This window comes from Saccopteryx leptura, chromosome 5 (genome assembly GCF_036850995.1).
Source record: "Saccopteryx leptura isolate mSacLep1 chromosome 5, mSacLep1_pri_phased_curated, whole genome shotgun sequence".
Taxonomy (NCBI): Eukaryota; Metazoa; Chordata; class Mammalia; order Chiroptera; family Emballonuridae; genus Saccopteryx; species Saccopteryx leptura.
Window position 1 is genome coordinate 33,551,096 of NC_089507.1, and position 18,049 is coordinate 33,569,144.

Below are 18,049 nucleotides of genomic sequence, written 5' to 3' on the forward strand. Positions count from 1 at the left end.
TAAAGAAGTTAATTTCAAGTAAGCCAAAGTTTATATATGCAATTGAAGAATAAATAAAATATTATTGTATAATTGTAAATCCAAGAGAATAATGTCACTGTCATAATATGCCTTCTCAGAACTTCTAGTTCTGGTCACTTATTTAGAAGATGGTCTATATGAATTAATATTTTTCCAAATGATTCTACATCCTCCTGTTCAATTATCCTTCCTATCTTTTGAATCCATCTTTAGAGCTGCTAGGAAACAGAAGTTCCAGAATCCAATAAATTAAAACATAACCCACTGGAAAAAGAGAAAAATTAAAAAAATACTATCTCAAAATGGCAAACTTTTTTTTTTAAAGAGGGGAGCAGTAATTTGACTACATTCCTTTTGAAAATAAGCTCTACTTGATTTCCTATAAAAAAGTCAACCTTCACTTTCACCGTTTTATCCTAATTTTTAGAATAATATTTGTATATCTCTATGTCTGATGTACATATTTAAATAAAACTGTTCAAAATACTACTGGCTTTGAAAACAAACTTGTTTTGATGGTATATACAATGAATGTATATAGGAAAACATCTTTTATACTTTTATCAATCTTATATCCACTTGTAAATATTTCCAACATTTAAAGCCATATTAATAAAATACCAATGAGAAAATAAAAGTTATTTATACTAAGCATTTTTAAGTATTTTAAAAAATAGTCATGCACAGATAGCCTTGAAAGAATCCCAGAATTAGCTTTGCCCCCATGATAATGAACAGGTTATAGCTTAAAACTGCATTCCCTTTGAAAATGTATTATGGAAATAGTCATAATACATTTTAGTGAGTGTTTTCTTCTTCATAGGTACTTTTTTATCCTCAAATTAATGTTACCTAAAGAATATCTTTCAGTATTCAATGTTATAAAAATGAATGCATGAATAATTTTTAAATGAATATATTACATAGCCAAAGTTCAATTTGGCTTTCCATTCAAATAAAGCAGTGTCGGTGGATAACTGGGCATTATTATTCAATTTATGCTTACTTTTTTCAGACGTTTATAAGCATTGAAAAATATTCAGACACAAATGTGGAGCACACAATAAAATACATTTAGATTTTTGAAAAACATTAAGTATAAGCATGCCAGACCCTCACTCATATATTCACTAACCACATGAAGGAATTACTATGTTAAAAACCAGAGTGTCAAATGCACAGGTGTTAGCTTTATCCACTTAATATAAGATAGGCTTTTATCAAAAACTTGACCCTGGTAGTTGCTCTTGGCAAAAGAAACAATTTTTAAATTCCAAGATCAGTCAAGATTTTCTAGAAAATTAGGTGATAATGAATGAATATAATTTTCTTATAAACAATTGATACACCAAACTTAGTTACAAGAATATAATCACTAAAATCTAAATTAACTTCCTCTTAACAGATAAATTTGGAAAACTTAACCAACAGGCTTTATATTATAGTGAAACTTTCTCTATTTCTGTCCCCAACAATGTAAAGAGTTCCCATATTTAGGTTTATAAAAGATGTTTCTAACACCACATCACCTTTAGCATGGCTTTGGGGCCTGCTATCATTTCCTAGAAAACAGAACTTCATAACAATTTATAATAAAGTTGTAAAACTGACAGGGTCGAAACTCAAATGAGAAGCACAATATATGAAAAATGCCTAAAACTAGGTTTCCAAAATACTTCTAGTCTGAAAAATGTTAACAGTTCATAGTTAGGAACTTACCCTCAATATGAAGTTACTCAATTTGCTAGGTAATAATTCTTTAACCACAAATCACAGTTCCTCAGTGTTTTGGTTAATTTAGGGAATGTAACACTTTTGTAGAACATACAGAAAAGAAAATCAGTTCTGTCTCCATTTAATTCCAGTGTTGGTAGAAGTAAGTACTACATAAATGTAACATTCTATTTTTTTTAACTTGTTTTTTAAAAAAATGATTTTGGTGGCTTCCAGCCTAGTTTATAAATCATCAAAAAACTTGCATAATCTTATTAACTAATGTCACCTCAATAAATTTAATTAAAAAAACTAAAGGTAATGAGTTCTATTGACTTGATTGAAACAGATAAAAATTGACCTTTAAATTATGTAAAAACTCTCATTTTCTTCTTTAATTAATAAAGACTTTAAAAATAAATTAATTTTTTTCATCAGAGTAAAACATCTTGAAAATAAATCCCGTAAAATTATAGTTTTATGTTTTTAACTTGCTCTATTTCAAACAGGGTGTACAAATAAAAACCAAGAAAAATATCCAATTAACAATATTTTCCAGAGAAATTACTACATAAATATTAGGTATTAGATTTGGCTCTTATATATAAGGTATATATTAAAATTATTCCTTCTTTAAAATATGAGTCAAAGAACTTAGTTCAAAATCTTAATATAATTTAAGTAAAATAAATAAAATTCAAGTAAAAATATATAATAGTATTTTGATAGACTGAATTTTACAAATAATCTTTTACATAAATTTAAGTAAATTAATATGCAAATGGATACTTTACTTACCTATGAAAGCCTTAAAATGGTTATAATACTATTCACACGTAAGTCATTGGTTTCTCTAAATTTTAAATTTTAACTTTGTGTTACTGAAATGCAATAAATTATATTGGATTTAGTCAAACATGTTATGATTATTCCTAGTAAGTAGAATTTATAAATAAAGATAGGCAACCCAATAAACCAGATTGAAAAGGGCAAAAGCTGTTGGGAAAAATATTCGAGAATAGGAATCGATCTTGGCAATGCGTATGTGGATCCTTCCTTCTCTCCATGACCCTGTTCTGCAGTCTTCAAAGCAACAGAAGAAGCTGGCACAGTCTTTGCCCTCCAAACACTGATAACCGTAATCGTCTTCTCCTTGAGGCAAAGAAATGCTATTCATTGGGATCAGAGTGGATCCAGGATGGAGTCCAGGAGAGATCTGTGTAAAATAAAATATCAGAAAGAAAACAGTGTTTAAAACTTTCCTATGCCCCCTTAAGGCAAACTCTAAAAGAAGGCAGTAAAAATAACCTTGGTTTCCAAAACTCAAAAGAGATATTCAATCTTAATGTGTTTTTAGATTATAATTTACTTTGTAATACACAACTTAATATTATTTTTCAATTCAAAGACCACTTAGAATAAAACACTCCTCAAAAATAAAATATATGCCATACCTTAGGAAGATGATCTAATAAAATACTATGATTCTAATTCTAAAGCAATTCTAATTCTAAAACAAAAACAAACTGTATATTTCTATTTTACACTAAAACATTTACAATGTCATGTTTGTTTGCTATTATGTTATCTTAACTATGTTATTCATTTTAGTAATAATGAGAAAAAAAGTTGTTCATTGATTGCTTTCTCATATGTGCCTTTACCGGGACGGGGGACTATTGCAGAGCGAGTGATACCTTGCTCAAGACAGCAGTCTTGGGCTCAAGCCAGTGACCATGTTGTCATGTCTATGATCCTATGCTCAAGCCAGAGAACCCTCGCTCAAGCTGGTGAGCCTGCGCTCAAGCCCGATGAGCCCACACTCAAGCCCGTGACCTCAGGGTTTTGAACCTGGGTCTTCTGCATACCAGTCCACTGAGCCACCACCTGGTCAGGTGCAAAGATGACATTGTGATAATGCAAAGAAGTTTTTAAGAAGCTGTAGATGAGTAAAAACGATAAAGGATTGTAGCAGTGAATAAACTCAAGACATCAGACTTGGAAGATAGAATAGACAGGAGTTAAAACCTCAGGTTTCAGAAAAACTGGAGTTCAAACTTTGTCTCATTTACCAAGGTAGGTATCCTCAAGGCTAAGATTATATTAGCACCTTATTTTTGTTATGGCTGTAATGAGTATATTTAATAACTTAATATAATTATCAGTGCTTCATTTTTCCCAGAGAAAATAGCCACTATTATTATCAGGAGTTTTTGGGATATATATCATTTTTTTATAACATGTTCAGAATAATAGTTAAATAGTAGAAATAAAATTTTAAATATGAAAATTAATCAGGATACTATAAAATGTTGCTTGTATTGATTACTGAAGAGGATATATCTGAAATGGTTATAAAGGATGTATTAAAACAAGCAGCAACAAAATAACAACAAAAGCCTGCACCTCATCGAAACTGTTACCAGAATAAAAATATTAATGAACCCGTGAATAAAATTGCAAGTAAAATATGAATGAAGTTTGCAGGTTTAGTCACTCTTTTCCTTGAGAACTTCTGTGTTTTTCAGAGTTATTTAAGGTGTGACTTTACAGATTATTATATAATCAGTGGTTTTATTATTTAAACAGTAAATACAGTGCTGAAATTATAAAATTTGTTTAAATCTAACACAATTTTTTCTAATGAAAATGTTCATAATTTTTAATCTGATATAACTATATCACAAAACCATAACAATTAAATATTTATAGAAAAGATTCAAAAATTAAAGATAAAAATTAGACCTTCTTGAATTTAAATACTTTTTTTCTATAAAAAGGAACATAGATTCCAAACCATTAACTATTAAAAGTTTAGTATATACAAAAAAAAGCAAATAATCACATTTTGTGATATTTTAAAATAATAAATGCATCAGACAAGTCATAATATCCATGTTAGAAACAAAATGTGCATCCTGGAGATAAGGAGAAATGCCCTAACCACAAATAAATTCATGACTCCACTGGCTTAGATGTATCATAAAAGGCAAAGGCAGTGAATTATTAAATGTTAATGACAGATCTTTTGAGGTTGACACTTGGGGATACTTTACCAGACTCCTAAATTTTAGTGGAGCACTAAAATTATGTACAAAAATGAGACAAATTGGTATTCATTTTCTTGTCACTTAATACTTAAATTGCATAGTTTAAAGGCTAATCAAAGTGAAAAGTGATTAAAATACAAGTTCATTATTTGGCAATTTCAAGGTTATATGGCATAAAACACACTCATATATCACTCAGAGCTGCCATAAATGGAAATATAAAGTATTTCTTGGAAAATATCAGTTGTGTATGAGAGGGATGATTAAACACTACCGTGCATAAAAACAGAGGAAAACTGCAAGTGGGTCATTTAAAAAATAGACTAATCGCTCACGGTCAAATCATACAGAGTACAGTAACATCTTACAGTGACAATATTCCAGTTTCCTGCTGCCTACTCCCCAAAACACCAAAAACTCAGAAATTGAAGAACACTACACTTTAATGAATTACAAATGTAAACAGAAACAGACCTTATAAGTGCTGAGAAAAATAGTCAAAGAGCTGATACAGTATCAATAAAATAAATATTTTGACTGACAGATTTGTCACCAGGAAACCACTGAAAGATTAATTTGAAGAATATAATAAATATTCCACGCCTTATATAGCTGAAGTTTAACTATATTACCCATCTTATAACTTTTCAGGTAAGGATCCTGTGCCCCTCTCAAACAGCAAGCAGTGAAAAAATAAAAATAAATAAATTTAAGTTACTTGAAAAGAAACAACAGAATTGAATAAGACTTTCTTTTACTTCAAATGATAGTGTTTTGAAACATATCATATTTTTGTTATTTCAAAAAGTCACTAAGGATATAGTTAAATGTAACATTTTGAAAAATTAATTATATTCTTTCTATTATATATGTATATGTATATTAAATACTATATTACATATATTAATAATATATTTAAATATACAAAATATATTTTAAGTACTAAGACATACTAATAGCAACTGAAATTAAGTAGCAAATAAAACACTTTTATACAAATAATATTTATATATTAATTTACATACTATAATTAGTTCATCATATACTAACATCATTAATTATATACTATTAAATGTAGTAATATGAATAGAAAACATTAGGTCATGTTATTGATATTATGTAATACTGATTAATATTACTATTATTAAATTTTCCATTTAAACTGTTGCACATGAAAATGCCAACTTAAGCATAGGTTTTCTCCACTCCACTTTCACAAAATGTCTAAATTTTAAAAATTACAAAATGCACACCTGTGTTGAACACACAAAACATTGAGTGTTGGTGATGCTGAGCTGCCCACCAGCACGTCAGAATTTGTGATGATTTTCTAAAAGACAAAAGTTTGGAAATAGGCCACTTGTTAAAGTAGACCAATGGAAGCCACATTTCAGAAGAGGCTCAAGAAATAGGAACACAAATGTGATAGTTGTTCTTTGCATCAAATCTTCAGAGACACTCACTCTGGGGTAGAAGAATGGTAATAATAAACATATGGGACACATGGCATTAAATGTTTTAAATGTTCATTTCTAGAACAGCTGTATCTGTTTGAACTACCGCTCTTCCACTATACATGCAGAGAACTAGAGGTGCTGACAGATTGGTGTTTGCTTCTGCAACTTCTAAAAATAACTAAATAAATAGGTAAACTCATGCCACCCCAGGGAGGAGTAGGGCTCTTGGAGTTGATATTGGAATATCCTATAAAACCCTTATCACTATGCAGAGTATATGCGTGTATGTTTGGAAGCAATCAGATGCCATGTTTGTCATCACACACAAGAAAGAGAAACCTGACAGTAGCAAACCTAACAGGTATATTCCACACCCAAGAGTCTGTGAGAAACTGGTAAGAAATTTCGAGGTAAACCAATAATACAAAGGAAAAAACTAATGATGAACAGTATCAATTACTGATTCTAATAATTCAGGAAACCTAAGAGAACATTAAACTTTCTAATTAGATCACTCCAAAATACTTGAAGAGATAGTGCATCAATTTTAGTCAAAAAGGAAGAAGAACAATTAAAAAAATACAAAATCTGAAAAATTTTAGTACCTGTAATTAAAAAAATACCTAGAGCATTATAAAATATAATATTGAGGAAGCTGACCACAATCTATAGAAAAATAAAATACTTCAATGAAAACTATAATAAAAGGAAAATCTTAAATACATGTATAATTAACTTACAAAGTCTAAATCCATATAACAATAGATTTAGATAAAAAAATAGAAATCAATTGCAGTAAAGAATCAAAACTTCTTAGATATAAAGGATAAGAATATTAATCAACAAGGAAATGAAGGAGATCAAAAAAGTGTACTAATCCTTAACTATTTTTTAAACCATGGAAAAAAGGTGATAATAAAATTTCAGGGAAAAAATAAAAATACTATGTATATGAAAAAGAAATAACAATATCAGCATTAGAATTACTCATGATAATCAAATTAACAAGTAGGGATTTAAGTGTATTAAATTAACCAATGAAATTGGTTTTAAATTAACCAATAAAATAACTATTAATGCTAAGATAAAATATTGAAGGGGAGAATAGGAAGAAGACATGAGAAAGATACCATATTTTAATTATTTATACCAAAGAGTTATAACTGCTCTGAAATATGGTTCTTCAGGAATTAGAAGTATAATTAAAAAATAGGAAGAAAATAAATACAGAAATGATTAAAATGTGCTTAATTCTGAAGGTTGGGAACAAGGGTACCAGAGAGAGAATTTCATTCTTCATTTGTATATTTTACATTGTTTAATTTGTTCATGTATTTTAACCTAGCACATTATTACTATTAAAATTTGATTTTTTAAAGAAAACTGTTACTCAGGATTAATCTGGTCTCTTTCAGCTGTAATAATCTATGGTGATTTTAGTAAAAAGATATATGAAAGAATGCTGCTTGAAAATCAGGGTAGAAAAAGAGCTACTGGAGGTAGTATTTATACACTTCCAGAGCATTATGTGTCAACTGTCACAACTGATATTAAATGGTAACTCTATATGTTGAAACATCCCACATCCACAGACTCTTAATAATTATTTAAATAACCATCTTGCTGTATTTCACATATCACCAAGATGAAATGACGCTTTTGGGGAGCTATGTCAAATACCATTCAAGAAAGAAGGTTTATAATTTGTGAAACTGTTTTTATTACTATAGTTTTTTACTATTTTAATACTCCAAAAGATAGACAAATATTTATTTATATAGATAGCTAATGACCAAAAATAAGATCTTTTCTTTGCAGAGAAGGGCCTGTGGGGTAGGTAGCAATTGTGGGCAAAAACAAATGAACAAAAACAACTACAAAAAAACTGTCCTAAATTTATTTCTAATCTAATACCCTAGGTTCAGCTATTCTAATATATTACATATTGAACTATTGCAACAGTCTCCAAATTTGTCTCCCTGTCTGTTTTACCATACAAGAGTGTATTCTATACTACTACTAATTATCTTCCAGAAACATAGATGCAAATATGCCATCTTACTTAAAAACATTCATGGTTTACCAGGGCTAATATTCTTACCATGATCTTAGAGATTTTTCACAACTTGGCCTTAAACCAGTATCTTCAACCTAGCTTATTTTCTTTCCTAAGATTCCTATTTCTAGACCAGCATTGACTAACAGAACTTTCAGCAATAATAAAAATGTTATTTATCTGCACTATCTAATAAGGTAGCCACTAGTCACTTGAAATGTGACAAATAATACTAAACTATTGAATTTTAAATTTTGGGTAATTTTAATTGATTTGAGTCAAGGTATCTACATATATGGCTAGTGCTACTACTGTATTGGGCAGCTTAGCCTGGGTTTATATCAGTCTACTTTTTATTTTCACATATAAGCCTCAACTTGTTTCAAATTTCCCCGTTTTTTTTTTTTGTTGTTGTTGTTGTTAAGATTTTATTTATTGACTATTTTAGAAAGAAGAAGGAGAGAGACAAGGGAGAAAGAGAAGAAGCAGAGAGGAGGAACAAAAAACATCAACTTGTTGCTTCTTGCATGTGCCTTAACCTGGTAAGCCCAGGATTTCGAACCAGCGACAACAGCATTCCGGGTCAATGGTTATTCTACAGCGCCACTACAAGTCAGGCCAAATTTTTCTTTGTCTTAAATGTTCTTTTTAATTTCCTGTAAACTGCAACTTATTCTTCAGAGAACAACTTCAGCAATATCACACTTTCTTCATAATTTTCTGTCAAATTACTCTTAAAAGAAATAGCTTACAGCTTTTTGAATAAATTATTTATACTTGAAATGGAAGGAAATCACTCCTTTCTGCTGTGGCTCACACAGACATAGCTTCTCCTCAGCACTATACATTTGTGAAGTCAGTGTTTCACTGTGTTAGAGCACGAAAGCAAGAGATTTCATTAAGAACATTGTCTTCAAAAATATCTTTTAGTTACATACAATATAGAAAATATTTTGCTTCTGAAAAAAGTAGTTGAAACCAGTCATCTAATTGCTAACTCCCTTGTAGTATCTTTGTGCACTTTTAATTTTTACACTGGACTGTTATTTGTATTGCACTTTATTACCTTGCAAGCCTAATGTATTTTTTTACAACTAGATTTAAAGATCCCTGAAAGCAAAGAACACGTTTTATCGTATTTTTTCTCCAAAATGCCTTGTTCATGATGGGTGAATTAAATATCTATTATTTTACATTTTCAAATTAAGAAAGTACTAATAAGTTTTTTCTATCTTCAAATGGATATATCAGGTCACTGGTGTGGATATAACACAGTTGCCTGAGATTTCTAATCATCTGTAGGCTGAATATTCTAGTTTCAAAATAAACTTCTCTTTAGTAAATAAGACTAGTTTACTGCTATTTTATATACTTCTGTGACCTTTCCTTTCATAAATGCTTTTAACTATATTTTCTAACAGAGTTAACTTTTTATTTTTTTGTTTAAAAATAGATATTGACATAAACATACTAGAGGCATATTGTTAATTAACAGAAATAAGAACACAATAATGCATATTGGATGGGATTATGGACCAAATCAAAATGTCATTGACATTCACATTGAAAAATAAAGAAGATGAAAAATTTTGAAACAAAAAAGGAAGAACTGAAGAAGAAAAAAGAAAGGAAAGGAAAGGAAAGGAAAGGAAAGGAAAGGAAAGGAAAGGAAAGGAAAGGAAAGGAAAGGAAAGGAAAGGAAAGGAAAGGAAAGGAAAGAAAAGGAAAGGAAAGGGAGGGAAGGAGGGAGGGAAGGAAGGAAGAAAAAACAGCTTAATATATCATATGGAAAGAAAGGCAGAAAGCATCTTAATTGATTTATATTTTTCTAAGAGGATTCATTGAAGCTAAAAACTATTGTGTTCAAATATCATTGGCTTCTAATTAAAATCAATTGAGGTATTCTGGGATTCTCAGTTAAATTGTCAAAGAGACATCAACAAAGGGATTTTAGTTTTCTTTAATAAGAGACATATTTATCTTTCATTGACTCTAGTCAAAGTCTTTGGTCCTGGCCTGACTAGTGTTGTAGTAATTTAAGAAACAAAAAAAAAAGAAGAAAATATTGCATTTTAAACTACTCAGAATGTTGAGCTTATTAAAAAAAAAAAAGTAGAGATATGGAAGGAAGGTGAAATAGGGAGGGAAGAAGAGAAGAAGAAGGAAGAGAGAGAGAGAGAGGCAAAATTTCTTTGTCTAGGTTGTGTATTTGATTATACTGGCTAAAACAAATGAAAAATATTCTACAAAGCCCGTATATAGGATTTTTGAGAGAACAGCAAGTGGAAGTGTCTATTCTTTATGAAAGTGCACTCAGATTGATTTAACTGATTAGCAAGAATTTATGACTGAACCAGGCAGGGAGTCAGAATTTATTACTGATCCCAATTTTTCAATCCAAGGGTCATTTCATATTAAAAGAGCTCACTAATCACATAACTGAAGAGAAAGACTATAGAAATTTAATTTGGATTACTCTAAACAAAATACTTTTTGTGCCCAGGTAGTCAATTATGATATGTCAAATTTAACTTTTGATAGTGCTTCAAAACTTTCATTATATTCTTTATTTTTCTATCTTTAGTATATTTGATTTCTATCTTTAGTATTTTGACTATTGTAAATAGTCAACATGTAGATTCTTTTCTTAAATACCTACTCTAATAACAATGCCTAGAACTTGAGTACTTTTAATAAATATTTGGTGAATGAATAGTTAAACATTATAAACATTTTTTGTGACAGAGACAGAGAGAGTCAAAGAGAGGGACAGACAGACAGGAATGGAGAGAGATGAGAGGCATCAATTCTTCATTGTGGCACCCTAGTTGTTCATTGATTGCTTTCTCACATGTATATTGACCGGGGGACTACAGCAGACCTAGTGACCCCTTGCTCAAGCCAGTAACCTTGGGCTCAAGCTGGTAATCTTTGTTCAAACCAGTTGAGCCCGCCCTCAAGCTGGCAACCTCGGAGTTTCGAACCTGGGTCCTCTGCATCCCAGTCCGACACTCTATCCACTGCACCACTGCCTGGTCAGGTAAACATTTTAATCTTAAAGTCTGCACTCTAGTTTTTAGCTTCCTGAGAAAATGTGACCTGCAAGTGATTGAGAATACATTCTCTGCAGTCAGAGTGATTCGCTGCAGCCACTTTTTGGTTAAGTCCCTATAATTTATAGTCTTAGAATAAACTTAGAGAATCTATGTGGGATTGTACACTGCCTGCTTTTCATTTCATTCATAATTTTCATGAATGAAATTTTCAAAGTAGTAACCGACCATAGCTGTGGATGAGTAAATGATGAAATGTAAAATGCAGAGAGGATGCTCGGCTTTGATAAAAGGAAAATGATAGAAAAATCTGTACTTCTCTTTACCTACAATTTAACAAATCAACAATAAAGTTTACATCATTGTCGTTTGATGGTTTGTTCATTCAGGGGCCATAATATGTCTTAGGCATAAGTTAAAATAATATTAACTTTAACTTCAGAAACTCACAGGCTAATTCTATAAATTCTCAAATGTGTACTGCCAGTAATATGCTCTGCTTTCTTGAAATATTGTGGGAATCTGACAGCAAATTCATAAAGATATGTTTCTTGGAGTATAACATAAAATATAATTGATAAGTATAGGAAACATTTATAATGCACTGAATCCTAGAACTTACAAGGTTAGGAGACAATGAGGAAAACTCTATGCTCTATTATAAAACACTATGGTAGGCTTACAAGCTTTCCATCTTGCTTAGCTGTTTTTATACAATTCTCATTTATTTGGGTATTTTGGAACAAATCTGCTTTGAAATATTTTATGCAGTCAGCAATGAAGTACCTTTTTAAATTAATTATTGGTGACATGAATGTTTATTTTCTGATTTCTTGGAGGAAAATTAATATAAAGGAAGGATTACAAACTTGAGCTCTGGCAGTAAAAATGACCTGGGTTTGAGGTAGACTCTTCATTTCCTAAGTCAGTCCTTGTGCAAATTACTGAATTTGTACTCATCTAAGCATAAATGAAATCATGCATGTAAAATACTTAGAAGAGTGTCTGGCATGATCTCTGTTACATATCACTTTAAGGTTTTATAATTGCTATTGTAACAAAAAATTATAGTCAAGCATTCCACACCTGAGTATCTTAGAATCAATTTCAATTCTAATATATCAACTTGATATGATGTACGTTAAGATAGATACACGATTAGGAAGAGGGAGTAAGAAGGAGAAAATATATAGAAACCGAAACAGAACTGTATAGCCATGACTTTCAAACACAGCAGGATACTAACATTAAAGAGGGATCTTTATCTCTGAAAGGTAAGTTAATTTTGTAAGTCACCTTTTGTGCAAATTCCAAATCCTCACACAAACACAGACTCTCTTTAAAGAATGATCTTAAATAATTTGTTTATGTGCAAGAGTCTATTACTTGGGGGGAAATCACAGCAAATAAAACTAGTCTTTAGAAAGGTGATGCAAGGGTCTTTGCTTAAGGAAATAATACACTACCTTTGGTGGCCAATGCTAGTTACTCCGTTTTCATTTTTAATTATATTTGTTTTTTGTCTAGGTACCTCAAGCACCCATATTAGTCTAAGTAAATATAAGTATTCAAAACAGTATCCCTAATAGTACATGGCTATTCATAAAATGTAGACTTTTAACATACCGAAGCCTTGTTTTTTGGCTTTCTGTCTCTAGTAGTGTTTGCTTTTTTGTTGCTGGTAAAATAATGCAGGGTGCCATACTCCATCAAGGCTGCAAACACAAAAATGAAACACACAGAAACAAAGAGATCCATCGCTGTCACATATGACACCTTAGGTAATGACTTCCTGGCTATTGTGCTCAGTGTGGTCATAGTCAGAACTGTAGTAATACCTGTGGAGGAAGGGAAACAATAAGAGCAGATGAAAAATCATCTAAGAGACCTTTTTTTTTTTCTACTTTCACTTGTTACAGCAATATTGTGAGCAGAATAAACAATGGGCACAAAAGAGTATGATTCTGTGATTTCCAGAAAAAAAATACCAGTAATCACAGGTATATTATGTTCAATGTGTTCTTTGAGTCTGCGTGTTTTAATTACCTAAACTCTGTGGACTGCTCCCTGTACCCATCCTTTTTTTTCTTTATTTTGATAAATCATCCAATTTTTAACTGTCATGAGGCTGACTATAAACCTACTTTTGCCCCACCTGCACAGTTATTTAATTAAATAAGAATACCAATTTAAATCTTTCTTCTTTTCTAATATTTAGTATTATAAAGTTGTAATCCCCCCTTTGAGCAATGCTTTACTTGTATCTTGCAAATATTAATATATTAAATACCTATTACAATTTAGTTTGAAATATTTTCTAATTTCCTTTTTTACCCAAGGGTTACAAAAAATGTCATGTTTTAATTTATAAATATATCAAGTCATTATTATCGATATATATATATATATTGGTAATGTTTAATTTACTTCTACTTTTGTTGAAAAATGTACTCTGGAAATTTTTTTATCTATTTATAACTTAACTCTTATTACTCATTGACATTTTATTCTATGCATTCTATATTTATACATTACCTGTATTATGCCACCAAAGCAAAAATGACATGAACACAAGGATTTATAAGTGTAATTCATTGCTAATACAAAGTCACCTAGAACATTGTCTTTTCACAAAAAACATTTTATAAAAGTTGATTGAAATGTGATGCTAAATAAATGAGCTCAAAGAATTTTTCTTCAATTATATATATAGACACATATATGAAACTTTGTATCTAACTATATAAGACACAATTATAAAAAATATTGTTCAAGTTAAATCTATCACTTAACTTTGCAGTTGATATTCTAATAATAAAAATGCAATTCACACAAAAACACAATTTCACAATTAACTACCCTATTTCATGACACTATGCTTTGAATTTTGACTTCATTCAAATGTAGAGGTAGAAATAATCCAAATTCTCTTTGGAAAAAATATGAAAAATAATGTTTAAAAAGATATATAATATTTAAGTCATATTCAAAGTAGTGTATAAATAATACAATGCCATTTATTTATCTTGGCATAAAATGTAATTTGATATAATTGTTTGAACAAAAAGGAAAACTCAGGTATCAATGCATTGTACCACTAACTATGTCCATACTTTTGTTCAGGCTCTCAAAGGAACTGCATTTCAAAGTATAGAGCTAGATGCCTCAGGCTTTATATTGCTACTTTTATATGATTTGCATTTTACTCTATTTATGAAGTGAAGTTATTCACCAGTTATCATAGAAACCAAATAATACCCTCCTGCTGTTGAAAAGAGCAGTGGCCCTAACTTTCTTTGTTTTGTGAGACACAATTTCCAATAATGTGATTCACTTCCTGCACTATTCGTAGGAATGAATCAATTGATCAATGAGTTGTCTTTGTTTATCAATACATGGATACATGTTATAATTTTAAAAATAAATGTATAGCAAAATTAGACACATTTTCTTATATGATGTTATTGAAATAACTAAAGAAAGCAAAAGTCTACTTTATCAAGTACAAATTATAAAGTACCTTTTAAAAGTGTCATTATACAGGACACTCAAAATACTTACAAACTATGTACATATTTATACATTACAGAAGCCTAGAAGCTCCTTGTTTTTTTCAACAACCTGCCCTTTAGAGTAGTTGACTATTCATTAGCAACACTGTTAAGAGCAAGACACTGCAAAGCCTTCTAAACACACACCAGTCAATATATGTTGGCTATTAATGATTCCACTAAAAAAGAAAATTAAATCTTTATGAAAAGTAATTAAAAATGTTAACTAAATTAAATTCAGCAATTATGTATGATTTTCATGTGTTAATTCTTGCTGTGTATGAAGGTTCTCCTTGACCTCTATTACTGGGAAACAATAAAAAATGTTTTCTGAAATTTCAAGTTCCTTACGATTCTGTCATTCTTGTTTCTCATATGTGTATTTTTAAAACAATATTTCAAAAGAGTATCTATTTTGCTAGATTGTAGTGTAAAGAAATATTGTAATATATTTTACTGAAAACTTCTATTGTAAAAATCTCAGGACACTATAACATTATATTACATCATACCCAATGATGTTCTTGCAGGTACTGCATCTTTATTGATCCAAAAAGACACCCAGGAAAGGACAACTGTCAAAATACAAGGAATGTAGGTCTGAATAGTGAAATATCCCATCCGTCTGCTCAGATCAAAAAAAATTGTCATGATAACATAATCACCTGTAAGAGAAAAAAAAAGTTTTAGTTTGGCTTGAAAAGTAGAACAGTATAGATTTTAACCCATAGACTAAAATACAAATGCTATTTCACTAATTTTTGTTTCCTTCTTACCAGAGATTGTATGAGAAATTTCAGTTGAGTTCCGAAGCCCTACAAATGCAAACTGATATAATCTCCAATATTTAGGATCAGCCACTTCTACAGAAGGCTTTTTCCACTTATACTCAATTTCATTTTTAGGGTATCCATCTAGATTATAAATTAAAATAAAATATATAGATTAGTAAGATCCAAATCTGTTACTGTTGCAATACCGACATTATCCAAAGACAAATTTCTGAAATTCTTCCTCACTTTTGTATTCTGTATCAAAAATAGAAAATAATGGGCGCTGGCCAGTTGGTTCAGTGGTAGAGTGAAAGCCTGGTCTATGGATGTCCAAGGTTCAATTTTAAAAGGTTAGATATTTCTTAGAACCTATTCATCTTTTCTAGCATATTGGATTGAGTACTAGTTTTTCATATTATTCTAGTATGATCTTTTGTATATATATAATGTCCGTAGTAACTTTCATTTCTGATTTCATTTATAAGTGATTTTTTCATCTTAGCGAGCAAGGGATTTGTCAATTTTATTAATATTTTTAAAGAACAAACTGTGTTGTATTAATTTTTTGCATAGTCCTTTTGATCTCTGTTTTATTCAATTCTGCTCTAATTTTTTGCTATTTTCTTTTCTCTACTGACTTTGGGCTGCTTCTGTTCTTCTTTATTAAGTTTTTTAAGATACAATGTTATTGTGTTTTCATGGGATTTCCCTTAGTACTTGAGATAGGCTTGTAATGTTAAAAACTTCCCTCTTATTACTGCTTTCATTATATCCCAGAAATTTTTATATGCCATACTGTGATTCTTATTTGTCTATATATCTTTTGACCTTACCTCATATTTCTTCTGTGAGCTAGTCATTAAACAGTAGTATGCTGTTTAATCTCCATGTATTTGTTTGTTTTTTACTTCCTTTTTGAAGTTGATTTCTAATTTCAAAACAGGGTTGTCAGAGAATACGCTTGGTATGATTTCAATCTTCTTAAATTTGTTGATCTAGTTTTGTGACCCAACGTATTGTCTATCCTTGGGAATGCCCCATAAGCGTTGAGGAAGAAGGTATGATCTGATGTTCTGGGATGAAGGCTCTGTAAATGTCAATTACTTCCATGTGGCATAACGTGTAATTTAAGGCCAATATTTCTTTATTGGTTTTCTGTTTTAATGCTATATCTACAGCTCTCAATGGAGTACTTAGATCCCCAATTATGTGTTTTTAGTCAGTTTCTCTCTTTGGTTCTGTTAGCATACTGCTCTCAAAAATCAGGGCATATTTCAAAATGAATAGGAAGTGATTAAATATCCCCTAATTTTTGTGATCAGTATAGTTGTTTTATATCTTTTAGTACCTCCTGATTCAGTGTATATTTACTGAGAAGTGTTGTCTTTTTGATGTAGGATCCCCTTTATCACTATAAACTGTTCATCTTTCTTCCTTATTACTTTGTTATTTTGAAGTCTGTTTTGTCAGATATAAGTATGGCTACACCTGTTTAACTGTGGACGCTATTTGCTTGTAACATCATTTTCAACCCATTCAAACTAAATCTATCTTTGTCTTTGTGGTTCAGATGTGTCTTCTAAAGGGAGCATATGATTGAACTTTGTTTTTTGATCCAATCTGCTGCACTTTATATAGAGATTATGTTCTATTAGATATACAATCCATAAAGCTGTCAAAATCAATGCCATCTTTTACTCCAATGGAGCTTGGGCTGCGGGAGGGGAAGAGAGAGACGAAGAGGAAGGAGAGGGGGAGGGGTGGAGAAGCAGATGGGTGCCTCTCCTGTGTGCCCTAGCCAGGAATCGAACCCGGGACTTCCGCACGCCAGGCCGACATTCTACCACTGAGCCAACTGGCCAGGGCCCACACTTGGTTTCTTTTATATCCAAATTATTTAGTTCTGCTCATTTCTGTGTTTCGTTTTTTTTTGAAAAAAATAAACTTATTTCTATCTAGCTTTTCCAGTTCACTAAAGACTTTGCAAATATTCGCTTTTCCTGTAGTAAATACTCTTCACTCAAGCAATCTTTGAAATGTATTTTAAAATCCAATATAATAAAGTTATATCTTGCCTAAGTAAGTTGAATAAATTTTTTTTTTAATTTCAATTGATTTTTTTTAGAGAGAGGAATAGAAAGAGAGAGGGAGAAACATCACTTGTTGTTCCATTTATTTATGTAGTCATTGGTTGATTCTTGTATGTGCCCTCACCAAATATTGAGCCTGCAACTTTATTGTAGTACGATGATGCTCTAACCAAATGAGCTACCTGACCAGGGCTAAGATAAGTAAAATTTAAATCAACCTTTTATTCATGGTAATGCCAAACATGTTAAATCATTCTTAAGTACTCCATTATTTAATAAAAATAC

The 18,049-nt window shown here is 30.6% G+C and overlaps 1 protein-coding gene across 1 annotated transcript in view; it reads right to left on the bottom strand.

Annotated features, from left to right (window-relative positions):
- Positions 1-2,680: 2,680 nt before the first annotated feature.
- Positions 2,681-18,049, bottom strand: part of GABRG1 (gamma-aminobutyric acid type A receptor subunit gamma1) — a 50,015-nt gene continuing 34,646 nt past the window's right edge. The window contains exons 6-9 of the mRNA XM_066384896.1: positions 15,678-15,815; positions 15,414-15,566; positions 12,977-13,188; positions 2,681-2,950 (exon numbers count right to left, since the gene is read on the bottom strand). Coding sequence (XP_066240993.1) covers positions 2,681-2,950; positions 12,977-13,188; positions 15,414-15,566; positions 15,678-15,815 — 773 coding nt within the window. The remainder of the gene's footprint in view (positions 2,951-12,976; positions 13,189-15,413; positions 15,567-15,677; positions 15,816-18,049) is intronic.